General features: G+C 43.5%; 3 protein-coding genes across 3 annotated transcripts in view; all 3 read left to right on the forward strand.

The window, feature by feature from the left end:
• Positions 1 to 3,415: 3,415 nt before the first annotated feature.
• Positions 3,416 to 5,657, forward strand: LOC131885216 (beta-TrCP-like; the record flags this gene model as incomplete). The annotated part of the gene is given in 2 exon segments (XM_059233175.1): positions 3,416 to 3,847; positions 4,250 to 5,657. Coding segments are annotated over 2 exon segments (1,491 nt in total), but the record flags the coding sequence as incomplete, so codon positions are not given.
• A 6,083-nt stretch (positions 5,658 to 11,740) lies between these two features.
• On the forward strand, positions 11,741 to 13,311 carry LOC131885223 (GPN-loop GTPase 2-like). The gene has a single exon (XM_059233182.1). It carries the CDS (start codon positions 12,276 to 12,278, stop codon positions 13,275 to 13,277), a length of 1,002 nt encoding a protein of 333 aa, XP_059089165.1. The 5' UTR covers positions 11,741 to 12,275; the 3' UTR covers positions 13,278 to 13,311.
• Positions 13,312 to 14,931: 1,620 nt separating this feature from the next.
• Positions 14,932 to 15,737, forward strand: part of LOC131885231 (ubiquitin-ribosomal protein eL40 fusion protein) — a 1,567-nt gene continuing 761 nt past the window's right edge. The window contains exons 1-2 of the mRNA XM_059233190.1: positions 14,932 to 15,062; positions 15,257 to 15,457. Of these exons, the coding sequence (XP_059089173.1) occupies positions 15,268 to 15,457 (190 nt within the window). The 5' untranslated portion in view covers positions 14,932 to 15,062; positions 15,257 to 15,267. The remainder of the gene's footprint in view (positions 15,063 to 15,256; positions 15,458 to 15,737) is intronic.

The following is a 15,737-nucleotide window of genomic DNA, read 5'->3' on the forward strand; positions in this document are numbered from 1 at the left end:
CATCTTTTCAGTGGATTGAACTGCTAGGGATCCCATTCCCAATGTCATGCTGCTGAAGTCAAAAGGATTAAAGAGTGCTAGTTGCTAAATAAACTCTTTATCATGTTCGTGCTTTGAACCAAAGTAGCTTGCATCATGTCAAAGCAATTGCGCTTAAGCCTTGTATCAATTGTGTTGGGCTTACAAGTAAGCATGCCTTAGGAATGATGGAAATATATCTTTCTTTCTTTCATTAGACACTTTGGCCATGTTCTGAAAAACAAAAGTATTCATGTTTATTGGTTATTGAAAGCCGAAAAGATGAAACATGGAATGGCTGTGTTTAACAAAGATCGAACCCATGAACCCGAGTTTAACTCGGTCGCGCGTTAACCAACTGCGCTAGAACCATCTCCCTTTATGAAGAGCCCTTCTGATTCCCACTCCAAGTAGCCCATTGAAGGAGTAATATGGACTGCGGTTTAACTAGGATAACAATTTGATTGCCCAAAATAGGGGGGTCTCCGGCCACCATTTTTTTCTCGCGGCCATCAAGTCCCAACAATTGCTACTTTGGAAATGTTGGTCTCCCCTACTGGGCCCACCTGGCTGGGAACGCTGATTTAAATTCTGATTTTGTGGCTTCCAAGGTGCGAACCTGCAGCAGCGTCGCACGACCACAAATCTGTGCGCACGACCTCGCTCTTTAAATCAGTCTCGCTTGCACTGTATTGTGGAAGGCGATATTAAAAATCGACTCAGTACAAACCAGCTGGTAGTTTTGGTCTGCTTATTTGTATGTGAAACGTAGATGGGCAGTCAACCATAAAAAGATAACTAACATTCATTGCAAATCAAGCTTAACGTTTATGGGTATTACCTTCCTTAGACAATCAAAAATTCATCTCATTATCACCAAAGGCAAGATACTATTGGACTTATTCCATCTTCATGCTCTATCTCAAAAACCTAAAGATGCTGAATTACAACCATTTTCTTTTTTTGGTTCGGTTTTTCACGGGATTATCTTACCACTACAGGGAGGTAATTGCCAGTACTATTAAAAAAAAAGGTTATAATTTGTCTTTTGATTACCTTTCAGTCTTTATATGATATTTGGTCTAGCAATGAATTTGAGTTGGCAGACCGAGCTAGTCCTTGAATGTAGGATTGATCTGGATTGCTGTCAAAAAATTTGTCCAAGTCTGACTTGAAAGATGCTACTGGATCAACAAGGCCTATGTATTCTCTACGAATATTAGAGGGAAGCAAATTAAACAATGAAAGAGCCTGAGAAAGAAGAGATGTGGACTGCATTGTTCAAACTAGCCTGGATTCTTGAGGGCTTGAAGGTGCTCTCAAAACGCACATTAAGCTTCTACGGTCACTAGATTTGACCCTAAATCCTGGGTTGGGACAAAGCTCATGGATGCTTTTGAAGATGTACAGTATCAGATACCTTTCCTACCTTCTCTGACCACTGTACGTACAGTCCCAACTTTTTTAATCTCTCCCAATATGAGAGGACTCTCATTCCTGTGATGTTCCTAGTGAAATATCTTTGGACTTGTTTGACCTTTTGCAAACCTGCTGAACTCATTGGATCCCAAATGGGTGAAGTATATTCAAGATGTGGCTGAACAATCAACTTGTACAGAGTTAGCATTGTGATGCTATCTCTGGACTTAAACATGCAAAATATCCAACAATACATTTGAAAAGCTTTACTCACCTTCAGCTGGATATGCTCATCTAACTTTCCATTATTTTGGAGGACTACACCTAAATCTTTCATAGATGAGACCTGCTCAATATCTTTACCTCCATTATCTAGGAGTGGAGTATTTAAAGGAGTTGACCCAAAGGTCATTGAGCAGAATTTCATTCCGTTCAGGGCCATATTACTCTCAGTTAATAAGGGCGGGATTTGAACCCACGCCCTCTGGGAAACCATGTTGTGCCTCTATTGGGTACATTAGACCACTCAGCTACCATGGTTCCTTGTGACAATCATTAACTGATAATGTAGACCCAATGCCTACTTCTTCATCTTCAAGTCATATGGTTTGTAGCCAATTATTACAAAAGCCTGAATTAAAGTTCATGAAATTTCAAATCTATACAAGCCAAGCCATGACCTAAAAAATGTGAACCTTGACAGGGGTAAATGGAAACCAAATGTAATCAGAACAAAGCAGTTGTGATAAAACCAGATTATCAGGCTAACCTTCAAAATTTTTCACCATGACCTGTTAATACACCATAAGGAACCCAAAGGCAAAGTCAACTGAAGAAGTCAGTGTAGCTGAACAGTCTCCGAGGCAGGGAGAAGCAGGCCCAAATCTTGGCCCATGGTGTCATAGGTTCAGGCCCCCACACTGGAAGTTTAATCTTTTATGGGCGGAGAGGGGGTAGAGTGGTACAATCTTTGTCGCCATTCTCCGCTCTCTGACTTGACTATTTTAAGTGGCTTGATTCATTTAGTTGCTTTAGTGATAGGTCTAGCCTACCCACCTCTGGCTGGTTGGAGGTGGGCCAACTGTACGCACTGGTACATAGTCGTGTACTGGATAAGGGGTAACGGGGCTACTCCGTCAGAGATGAAGGAGGAAAGAAAGAAAGAAAGAAAGAAAGAGAACGGACCCTCCCTCCCCCCTCCCTCCGTGCCATCCGTCGTGCCTCCTTGGCTGGCAGACCTCAGACTCAGGCGGAGGGAGAGGCTGGAGGAGAACGCAAGAGAAAGGAAGGCCAGAAACAAGACAAGGCACTAACCAGTCGAAAGGCCAGAGCACTCAGAAACTTGTGGATCAACGCCGTGAGATCGAGAGTGAGTAAGTAAGTGAGTGAGTGAGTGAGTGAACCCATCGTCTTTGGCCTTCAGAGAGAGAGAGAGAGAGAGAGAGAGAGAGGACCCGAGAAGGCTGTGTCAGATCCAGATCAAGCAGGGCCTGACAGAAATTGAAAGTGACTGACTCACGGCAATTGCATTGTGACGACGTCAAACCCAAGCCAGGATACCGGCTACCAGCCTAACATCGTCGCTCACCGTGACCTCAGTGACCTCGGTGACCTCCAAGATATCACTGACGGAGCCTCCCACCTGGTTCAGGGCTAGCATGGCCTAATCCAGCCTGGTTGCCCGCTTGGCGATCGCACTCCGGACTCCGGTTCATCTCTCATTACTATGGCCAGTCCCGATGGGCCCTGCGTAGCGGTCATTCCGCCGCTCGATCATCCGCCCGTGGTAGGCGGGGCGGCGGAAGAGGAGGTCGCGCGAGCCGTGCTGGCCTCGGAAGAAGAAGAAGAAGAAGATGATGATTCCGAGGAGGTAGGCCACGGGCTAGCCACGGGCCAGGCTGCCGCTCGCTCCGATGATGAGGACCATGAAGACGAAGAGGCGGATGGCCAAGACGAGGCCGTGCCCCATCAATTCGAGCGGGCCTCACCTGGACACAACTGCGACAACTGCTTACACGCCCGACGATTTGCCTACCCGCAGCCCCGACTCAAATCCTCGCTTTTGCGATCCATGCGCCGCACGGGCTTACACTTTAGTCCGACTCATCCGGGTCGGCGCTCGCCCGCGCCCTCGACCACGGTGGTCGATATCCTGACCTTGATCATCCAGTGGCAAATGTACCATTTGTCTGACCAGATCTTGTCCTATTTGGACGCGGTGTCGTTGCGCACGTGCGAGGAGGTGTGTTGTCTGTGGCGGGGCTACATTCGCCATCAAAAGACTTGGCGCAAAGTGGTGGTGAACACGGCCAAGGAAACTCCGCAATTGATGGAGCTCAACGGGTGGAATCGCCTCTTGTCCAGGTTGAGCACCACGCGCGATATGGTCGATATGGACGTGTTTAAGAACGTAAGTGTTGAGTCGCGAGAAATCCATAATCAATCACTCACTGATAAAAGTTTGAGTTGCGCCTGTTAAAGGTTGAAGTGTGGCGCTTGAGGACGGAAAAAAGTTGAGCTGCTACTATATTCTTTTGTCGATTGAAAATGATTAGCAATAACTGATTCACCAGCCTGAACCCGTGAAGGTGTTTGGGGTCAGCAATATACGTACATACAAAAGACGAGACATTGACCTAAGGCGTCTTTTGCAAAACCAAACCCAGACCAAATGAAGAACCCCAATCTCATGCGTACCACCAGGGGTGATTAATTTCTTATTCTTGAGAGTATCCCCATTTTCCCTGCTCAATAATTTGAACTTGTCTGATGTCATTGTCCATAACGAAAAAGGTCTTGGGTTTCTTTATAGTTGTATTGGAAAATGACCACGCTGAAAGAAGTTTGGCGACATCAGGCTTTGTCCGAGAACAAGAACCATTTCAAGCGCTCCGGCACGATTGTTTGGACGTTCTTACCGTCTGGTCGCTCCGTGTCCGTGTACACGCAAGGCAAGGGCTACGTGATCAAGATCCACGACGACATGACCTTCAAGTTCCGGGCCTTGCTTCGATCCACGCTGGGCACGGTCAAGAAAGACAACCTCTGTTTAGATGCCACGGAAAAACGCATCGCCGTGGGCGGATTTGTCAGTCAGAAAGTGTGGGTGTTCAATGTCAAGGAGGGCCCAATCACCCGAAAGCGCCATCTCGAGTATCTCTTGGGCGTGATGAAGGGCGAGCTGGCCCGTGCCGAGCCCACGCTCGACATCGAGCTCTACAAGTTCATCAATGCCGAGTCGGGCGTGCGGAAAATCAAGCTCCACCCCGATGAGAAGCGCATGGCGGTGCTCTTGCCTTCCAATCAGTCGGTGGAGATTTGGGACATTGACCAAGTGATTCGTCTTCAAACCCACTCGGTTCAAGCCGACTCGCTCTACCTCATTTGGAAAGAGGGCATCTTGGTGACCGCCCCCACCTATTCGGGAATCATCCAAGTGTTCAACACCGACCGAGAGACTCGAGTGGGGACGGTGGTAGGCAATTTGCGGCGGATTGATGCCATTGCTATGTACAATCAACTCATTGTCACGGCCGAGGGCAAGATGATCAAGCTCTGGAGCATGCCCGACGAAAAGATGTTGATCCATTGGATCGCCACCAAAGGTCATCTCTGCTCGTTGTTCCTGAATGATGTGATTGTGGTGAGCGGCTCGAGTGCGGGCGTGGTCAAGATCTGGGATCTTAAGACCCTGTTCTTGTTGAAGGGCGTGGATTGCGTGCCAATTCGAAGGATCACCATGAAAGGCATCCTTCACTATCCAATCAAATTCATCCATTTGTGGTCCTACACCAACATGGTGATTGTGGCCAAGTACGAAGCTAAGAAACGCAAGGACAAGGTCAAAATCGTGCAAGTAAAAACATATTGATCTGTGATAGAACACATCCACCCCGCCCGAAATCCGAACTTCTCAAAACCCGATCCGAGCCCTTCCTTTCGCTCTTGTTGGCCATTCGAACCGCTCTCAAATCATTATGGAGCAAGGTCTATGCCAGCATGCGAGGATGGCCGTACCCACAAACACTCACCTCTCTTCCCCACCAAGAATCATACATACGTAACTATTGAGTTTTGTTCCCACCCACCATTATTGTCCAAATCAGGTCGGCTCACACACAATGCTAGGATGATGATGAAGGACCGGCCAGAAGAGATTGATCTCCCGAATTCGATATCGCGGCCGGGAAGAAGAAAACAAATATCACCCGGATTTCAAGGATCGTCCTGGACGTTGATGATGATAATGATGATGAAGTCGTGCAATTTTATGTCCTCATTTTCCCACCTGTCCTGTCCGTCTCTCGTAAACCTGCATTTGTTTGAATGCGTTTCCGTTTTCTTATCAACCTCATTGTCAGAGCTTCACTGTCAATTCATGTGTGGAACTAGTTTCCATCCATGCCATTGGAAATACTCTTCCACGTTCAAAATTGTCTGCATTTTCCTGTCATTAGGTGTTTATGCAGTAGAGGAAAATCATTTACTGCACCAATTTTAACCTGTATTTAGTTTCGATTTGAAATAAATCATAAATGCAAAAGAAATGGATTTCTGTCTGGTCTGCTGAAGGTGTTGGCATAGGTATAAGAATGATGTCCGTCGGAAATAATTTTTTTTTGGGGGGGGAAATATATATATTGATCGCAGCTAATGTGAGGACGGTATAAAAAAGGTATATGATGATGACTAGGGCCGGCCAAAACTTGCATCCTGCAAATGCAAATTTTGCAAAAACTTGCATATCCGAGATTTTTCTGCAAACTTATTGCGTGTGCAAACTTTGCAGTTTTATCAGCAACATATGACATTTGTCTGCAATTTCAGCTATTTTAGCACAAGGTATTGATATTTCTGCACTTTTTTTTAAAATTTTTTTTGGGATAACATTGTGAAACAGAAGTTTTCCTCATTTTTTTTTTAAAAACTGGCTCTGCCTCTTTTTTCATTGCACTTTTTTAGATACACTAAATTAAAGGTAGGGACGGGCAGTTTTTTTGGGCAGCATACTTCTCCTCTAAAAGTCAGCAGACACACCTTCATATGTTTCCACGAGGTATCAGTAAATGGCCAGGAAATGATGGTTAATTTGGGAAAGAATTGGCCTGCTATCATGACAAAGTGATCTTATTTCTAACATGTATTGAAACTTAATTTTCAAAACAAAATTGCTGTGTAATAGTTTCACTTTGACATTTATAGCTACCATTTTGTCATGCAATATTAAAGATATAGGTATAACATGCTAGTCTAGCTTATTGTTCTGAGAGGCAGCATGAACAATTGAAAAATTTTCTCCCCAGGTTTATTTGTTAAAAAGTCAGATGGTAGCTCTCTCGCTTGGCCTGCCATCTGAATATGGGTGTCCCAATTAAGGGATTATCCCGCTCCGTCGTCACAACCAGCACTAATTATTTCCTCACCCTTGGTAATGACCGCAAGTTTGCCCATTTAAGCTGCCAATGCAGAAACTTATACTGTAATTGAAATACTGCAAAGATGCTTGAAGTTGGATAACCAGGTAACAAACCAGGATCCGCAAATTGGAGAGCTGATGCTCTACCAACACTGTACCACAGCTGGCCTCTTCTCCCCAGAAAGATCAGCCATTCTAGACATCGGGAGCCGTTTTTGACCACCTTCCAGCAATTTCTGCCATATTCTGCCACTTCTGGCAGTTTATGTGTTTTTGAGATTTTCATTCATTATCTTGATACAATTCTCTTCGATTAAAAATTAGTACAATATTGAGTTCGACCATTGGAAATTCCGTCTCGTAAGCCTTCACCGTGCCAGAATCCATTTTCCTCTGTAGGAGCAGCTGCTCAACTACCATATTTGGAGCCGAGAATTGGATCAAACCCTCCTGAGCGAGTTAGGTAAAAATGGATCAGATTTTGAACTCTGAGTGGGGAGGCTAAGCATTGCCTAGAGCTGGTGATCGGCGGGAACGATTGTGGTTCAATAAACAAACCGTTTTTAATAGAAGCTCTAAAGGCTTGGGTAATCGGTACCAAGCACCTTATCTCTCCTCAACAAACTGACGAACTAACGAAGTTAGACGATACGACAAGTTCAACTCTGAACGCAAAAACGCCGGAATTAGCAGATAATGGTGAATCCTCTATAGTAACACCCGTATCAAACAACGTACAAATTACAGCCTCAGTCTGTAACATTCACCATAATGTGAAGGGTGGTGTTTACTCCACCATCCTAAATGGTGTTCTAAGATAGTAAAGTATGGCTTGAAAAAATTCAACAATAAGGGCTGCGACAAGGTAAATTGCGATTTTTTTCATCCCTACATGTGCATCAAATCAATGAAATTTGGAGCTTGTTATAATCCTAGGTGCAAGACCATCCATGTGAAAGGGACACAACGAAGGCGCCCAGTCCCTGTTACCCATTACACCCCACCACAACCTTTAAATGGTGCCGTTTTTCCCTTTCCTCCCCCGATCCCAGACAGCCCCTCGCACAACCCAATAGAGACCCAAGTGAGAGGTGCATCACGGGCTTACTACGCCAGTGTGGCAACTGCAGCTAACCCTTCCCCATCCACCCTTCCTCCCCCTACTTTTCCATCTTCCTCTATTGTCCCTGCCGTTGTACCACCCCGGGATCCTCAAAACCTATTTGTTATGAAGCAGGATTTTTTAAGGCTGGAGGGAATGGTACAAAGCCTGATATTGCAAATGAATCAAAACCGACCAATCCCGTAAAAGGTATCTACCTAAACGCTCACTGTCTCATTTCAAAACAAGATTCGTCTCAAGTAAAATTTCTTGAGGAATTGGCTATAGCCGAAAAAAAATCTCATTTATATCCATAACCGAAACCTGGCTCAGGGGCGGAGTTCTTGACGAAGAAATATTGATAAAAGGTTTCACGCTGTTTCGTAGCCACAGAGTGAGACCCAAAAACCCAATCTTTCCGCACGGAGGAGTATGTTTCTACATCAAAGATGGGCTTTTAACTCGCACTTCAAAAATGCCTAACGGAGAAATCGAGATCCTTGTTGTTCACGTAATGTCCCTGGATTTAACACTTATCACCATCTACAGACCGCCTTCCTGCTCTCCCGCTTTATTTCATGATGGACTAGTGTTCATTCAAGACGAACTGGCAAAATCTACTTGCTCGCAATATCTAATCTTAGGAGATTTTAACATCCCCCAAAACTGTGGTTGAGTGGCATCCCAATCCTCTTGGTTACATACCAATGCCCAAGTCCTTGTCAAAATTTTACCAGAGACTCGAGGATTTCATGTTCGAAGGCAACCTCTCTCAGCATGTCGGTTCAGCCACACGAACCGACAATATAGTACTAGACTTAGTGCTCTCCAGCAGTCCGGATCTGGTGTCAGCCATTCAGGTCACTCCAACCAAATTATCGGATCACAACTTGCTTGAAATATGCACTACAATTGGGGAGAAGAAATCAATAGTTCAAAAAAAGTCTTGAAAACAGGACTAGCCAAGTATCTGTTTCATGAAGAACACTGGTCTTTGATAAATTTAAGCCTAGCCAATCTTGACCTAGTTCCCAAAATGGAACATGAATCCAACATTGACGACGCCATGAATATGATGATATCTTCATTTGAAGACGTTTGTGACCAACTAAAATTACCTATCTTGTCAAGCAAGGAAAATCAAACCACTATTCCAAAATACAGACAAAAACTTTTCAAGAAACGAGTGTCTCTGACAAAAAGATTGAAATCATTAAATGATCATTCGTTCATATCGCGAAACATCTGCAGAAAAATTGAAGCCATAGACGTTCTTTTGAAAAACTCGTTAGAAAAGGATCAGGCACAGAAGGAGAAGAAAGTAGTTCACGATGTCAAATCTAATCCGAAGGCATTTTACACATATGCCATCTCTAAGCTATAAGCGAAAGGCCAATAACCTTATAGGACCAATTAGATTGCCGAATAGAGAGGAAGTCTCCAATGCGACCCAAGTAGCTAATATCCTTGGCGATCAATTTTCTTCGGTCTTTTCAACTCCAACTCAACATATGCTAAACGACCCCTGTTTGGGCGACTACAGTTCACTTCTAAAAGACGTATTGATTGACAAGAAGGAAGTCGTCGAAGCTATCAATTTCCTGAAATCTTCAAGCTCTCCAGGACCTGACGGTGTAACGGCACAGTTCCTTAAATGCACATCACTAGTCATCGCTCCATATTTTTCCATATTTAATGAATCGTTCTTTGTCAGAGGGGAGGGTACCCACACAACTAAAACATGCCCATATAGTCCCCATTTATAAGGGAGGAAATAGGGATCAACCTGTGAATTATCGACCAATCTCATTAACGTCGAATGTTTCCAAAGTTATGGAAAAGCTTGCTAAGACAAAGTTTCTTGAATACCTTGACATAAAAGGTTGCATTCCTGACCAGCAGCATGGTTTTCGTGCCCACTTTAGCACTGTGACACAATTGATTCAGCACTTTGACGACGTTATAGAGGGACTACAATATAGCGATTGCGTAGATGTTATATACTTGGACTTTGCTAAAGCATTTGACAAAGTGGATCATATTCTACTGCTAAGTTATTTAAGTAAACTAGGGGTTGGAGGAAATATTTACTCTTGGATCAGAGATTTCCTCACCAACCGCACACAAGCCGTTCGAGTTGACGGCTGCTTAGGCTGCCCTCGAAACGTGGTATCTGGGGTACCTCAAGGAACTATTCTGGGTCCGATCTTGTTCGTTTTATTCATTGCACCACTACACGGATTGCCCTTCCAGTCTTCAATATCTTCTTATGCTGACGATACTAAGCTAGTGTTCGGAAGAAATTCACAGAACCGGACAGACCTGCAAACTGACTTGGACGTTGTATACAAATGGGTCCACTCTCAAAACATGGAATTAAATGGGGATAAGTTTCGAATCATGACGTACAACCAAAATGAAATAGGCAAGCCAATTTAACACCGACAATCGCCTGAAACCCATTTTATCAGTAAGCTCCATTAAAGACCTTGGAATAATAGTTGAAAATAACGGTAAATTTGAAGAACACATCCAATCGAAAGTGACCAAAGCATACCAAACTTGTGGCTGGATATACCGAACTTTCAAATCCAGAGATGCTTATACTATGAAAATTTTGTACAAGTCTATTGTTCAACGGCATTTAGAATATGCTTCCCCAATCTGGGCGTCAATGAATGTAGGGGGGCTGAATAAAATAGAAAAAGTACAAAGAAGTTTTACATAATATATTGCAGGCATGTCCCACTTAAGCTATTGGGAAAGACTGCAATCCCTTAAATTATATATAGCATTCAGCGTAGGTACGAACGCTACCTAATTCTTTATGTTTTTAAATGCCTCCATGCACTTTGTCCTAACCCGGGAATGAAATATAACGTTAGTGACAGAAGAGGCATCACGTGTGAAATCAAATTCAATTTCAACCCATCAGATAAAAAGTTGGTGAAGACCTTAAAATCCTGTTTTGTACTAAACCGAGCACCAACCCTTTATAATCTGCTACCATGCTCACTTCTATTCACTAGATGATCCAATGTTAAGTTTTAAGCGACATTTAGATCGTTTTTTATCAACCATCCCAGACTAGCCCTTCGTTCAAGGGTGCACTAGAGCGGCAAATTCGAACGCATTATGTGACCGAATCTTTTACCAATTGTGACTTACGGGGAACTCATTCTCCTGTATCGGTATATCAAACCCGAAAAGAATATCTAAAAAAAAAAAAAAATCATGGCGACGAGAGTTACTACGTCAGAATTTTGCTTTTCATTCACTAATGCTTGATTTGAAAGGCAGAAATGGCCTTTAAAGCCTTCTAGAACGAGTCGGTGCCTATGTTTTGACAAGTTTATTTGCAAGTTTTTGTGCAAATTCAGGTGATTTTTCTGCAAATTTACTGTCAATAAAGACCATATTCATATGCAAGTTTTGGCCGGCGCTAATGATGGCGTTCTCACGATAATTTTGGCAGGTTGCTGGCCTAATTTCAAACCCAGTGAAGGTGAAAAAGACAAGATACGAGGAAAAGATCAAAAGACAAATTCCTTTTGGTCAGATGTCGAACAATTGCAAAATAACTTGTCAAATTGTACATCAAGATATATCTAATCCACTTGCCGTTAACAAAAACCCAACCAGAAAATACCCAAATCAGCTTTTTCTGGCGTAAGATGGTGGAAAATGAGCTCGGCCTGAACGGATTTGGTCACCCTCTAGCTGATGGTTTATTTCGCATGGTTCGTCCCCCCAAAACAACGCTCTTTAGTTACAACACAAACCCGAGACGAGAGTCAAGTCAGTCAAGTTCATGAGGATCATTCGTTGCCTTGTTGGGTCGTGGTCCGTCATGCCGTATCGGTCATCATCATCATGAGCGACTCCCAACTCAGCGATTCGGTCACCATTGACCTCACCCCTGCCGCCCCGCCTCTTGGTCCCTTTCCCGTGTCCACCCTCACTCGGCGCAAGACCCTCTTGGAACCGGACACCACCTGGGACTTGGTCATTTCTCGCTTCTCAGACCGCATTCTCGTGGTGCTTACCACCCTCAATAAGCCGGGCACGCTATTTCAAGTGACCCAAGCCACGCCCAGTGGCGCTAGTACCTTATCCCCGGGCGCCTCGCCCATCTACGACGTCCAGTTACTCTTGGGAGCCGAGACTCCCCGGCTAACGGCCGTGGCGCAAATTATCGCCGCCATCTTCGAATCCCAAGCCAAACCCGTCTTGGTTTCACTCGGCTTCAAGGACCTGGATATCGGCACGTTTCGGTCGGAGATCTTGCCTTGGATCCAGGAACAAATATCCAATTAAATCATGTCGACGCCCGTTTTCGGGCAGATCATCATTGGTCCGCCGGGTTCGGGTAAAACCACCTATTGTCACGGGATGGCCCAGTTCCTCCGGAACTTGGGTCGAGCGGTCACCATCATCAATTTAGATCCGGCCAATGATCACGTACCCTATGAGGCGGGCATCGATTTGGGCGACTTGATCCAATTGTCTGAGGTCATGGACTCCTATCAACTGGGTCCCAATGGTGGGCTCTTGTATTGCATGGAGTTCTTGGACCGCAATTTGGATTGGCTCTTGAACCGCGTGACGAAGGTCAAAGACACTTATCTACTCATTGACTGTCCGGGTCAAGTGGAATTGTACACTCATGATCAGTCCATGAAAAGCATCATCGGGCGGTTGGAGCAATTCGGCACCCGTTTGTGTTGCGTGAACATGGTAGATTCGCATTATTGCAGTGATCCGTCCAAGTTCATCTCGGTGTGTCTGACCTCATTGAATAGCATGTTGCAGATCGAGCTCCCGCATGTGAATGTCTTGAGCAAAGTGGACTTGATCGAGAAATACGGTCGCCTCCAGTTCAATATCGACTTTTATACGGATGTACTGGACTTGGAATTCCTGCTCGAAGCCATGAGTGAGGATCCTTTCGTGAAGAAGTACAAGAAGATGAACGAAGCCCTCATTGACCTGGTTCAGAACTACAGTCTCGTCAGCTTTATCCCCTTGCACATTGACAGTGCGGACCGGATGCTCACCGTCAAAAATCACGTGGACAAAGCCAATGGCTACTGCTTTGGCTCACAAGAAGAGCGAAACCTCCGGATGATGATGTCGAGTGCGTACGGTGTCGCGGACTTTGAGTCGGCCAAGACGGCGGATATCCGGGAGAAATTCATGGATTTGGATTTGCCGGGGGAGACCCCATCGACCTTCACGACATCCGGGCCTAAACGCCAGCGCAAGGAAAAGCTCGGCAACGATCTCGACCTCATCGACATGGAACCGGGATTTCAAATCTAAACTTGAGCAACAAAATACACACTAACTTTATTCATTGTCGGGCTCCTCTTGTAGCTGGCTAAATTAGATTACAATAATATACTCAGGTTCGCAGATTATCCAATCCAACAATATTTTTGGCTGACATAAGCCACAAATGTACCGTAAGTTTATGTTATTTCGAACAGAGCATTACGCTTTGGAATGGCCAAATACATCGTCATTGACCATTCGACAATCTTGATTAGCATTTTCCAGGGCCAGGGATGACATAAACCAAGGACACTAAAGCAAGGAAACGCCACCTTTTTGTGATCAGCAAACCTTTCCCGCAAGTAAGGCCTAAATTTTTGCCGCTGAAATTTTTGAATGTCAGTTATTGGCATAATATTGAACAAAATATGTGACTAATATCATTTTCGTAACCATTGATTGTATGTGCTTAAAACCAGGCATTCAGATAAACTTAAAATGACTAAACATGTCTTAAAGTACAACAACTGAAAAGTGCTAATTAGGTTTTTCTTGATAAAACAGAATTTGCTCAAAACACAATCAATAAATTCTCTTTGCCAAAAATATTATTTGTAGAAAATTCTCTCAGACACATCTTTGACCAAATTTCAAGTAATTTGACGCATTTGTTATGAAACTATGGTTCTCACTCTAGGAATAGCCCTCAATCCAAAAGTAGACATACTGTAGCTCAGAGCTACATATTGTTCTTTAAACTCATTTGGATGCTTCATAATCTTGGAATAATATTTGAAGTGACATGGCACCTGTTTTATTTGACTATTTTGGTATTTTGGATGCTTTTGCAAGAAAAACAATTTATTGGAGTCCAAAGTGCAAATTGAGGTCTAGTCTACTGTACTTTGATATTTCTCTGTGCCCTTAAATAATGCCTGCCTTTTATGCAAACTTCCTAATAAGTAGAAATTTAAACTCTACAAAAAGATAACTCATTCATTTCTCACCAATGCCGCCTGATGTTTTTGTCAAATGTGTGGGTTTAGATAAAGTTATCAATTGTCCATCCAAGATATTCGAATATGTTAATATTTATATTCATGCACTTTTATTGCTCATTCCATACATTTTTTTAAAAATATTTTATCAGTGTACATTACCCATCAATTAATAAAATGACGCTTGATGATTTTCTATCTATGTGTGTTTTTGAGCCAATTTTATGCAATATTTCACCAATTTCAATCGAAAAACAATTTGATTGTTTTTGATTAATTTGATGTTCATTTATTCTACTGGCTTTCAAGATTAATTCAGAAATATTTAGTATATGGACGGAGTTGTTTATCAAGGAGATCATTATTTAATTAAAAACACCTTAATGTGCTATGCAGTACGGATAATCTTGTTTTATTCATACTGGAGTCTTGATTCAACGCAATGGCCTAAGTTGGCGATGAGGGGAAATCCGTGTCGTTTCCTCTCTATAGAGTCCCTGCATAAACCTAACATCAGCCCTTACCCAAATCCGTTAATTATTAACGAATGGGATCATTAAGCTTTAGGTAGGTAACGAGAAAGGCTCATCGCAGATACATATGAATATCGGTTCAGTGATTGAAACCGTTCAGGTCCCTCAATGAAATGACATATGGTATTATTATGAATTGACCATGAGTGCCCAATCATCCCTTTTTGATCTTGAGCATAGTCAATCTTGTTTCCTCATGGTCGTTTCATTTCCCGAACCTTTCCATTTCCTCGTCAGCTGATCCAACAGTTGACAACTTCCTTTCGCCTCAACTTTGGATCCGTGAACTGGCTTCCAAATAGGTAAGCATGAGCCAAATCGCCCATTCCGGGCTACGCCCACCCTCTTCTCACGCCCTCTGACCGCTAATCCTCCGGCTCGGGCTCCAACTGTGCGGAGTGTTTCCATTTCTGTCAGTAGTTCAGCCAGCCAGTTCAAGGCCGTAAGAGGAAACGTTTATGTAACGAGCTTGATTTTTTTCCTTTGTTTGATACAGAGCAGCCCAAGATGCAGATCTTCGTGAAGACCCTCACGGGCAAAACCATCACCTTGGAGGTGGAGCCCTCGGATTCGATCGAAAATGTCAAGGCTAAAATCCAAGACAAGGAAGGCATTCCCCCAGATCAGCAACGTCTGATCTTTGCTGGCAAGCAATTGGAGGATGGGCGAACCTTGTCCGACTACAACATCCAAAAGGGTAAATCCTTTGTTAACCTTTGATAAGGCACCGTGGTTGTACTTGAATACAGTTAGATTTTGTTCATTTCGCTGAATCACTAGGTAAAATGTAATGCTAGAGCAGATTTGAAATGTCCTTGCCTTTAAAGATAATTATAATTATTTGTAGAAATTGAAATGCTCATTGTATACAATTTACTATCTATTATTGATGAGCTATATGGAACTTTATGTCCTGTTATCATCGGCGCTAGATTCAAATTCCGCCAGTGTAAATGCCTAGAAGACTTCAAAAGAAT

Source organism: Tigriopus californicus, chromosome 8 (assembly GCF_007210705.1).
Source record: "Tigriopus californicus strain San Diego chromosome 8, Tcal_SD_v2.1, whole genome shotgun sequence".
NCBI lineage: Eukaryota > Metazoa > Arthropoda > Copepoda > Harpacticoida > Harpacticidae > Tigriopus > Tigriopus californicus.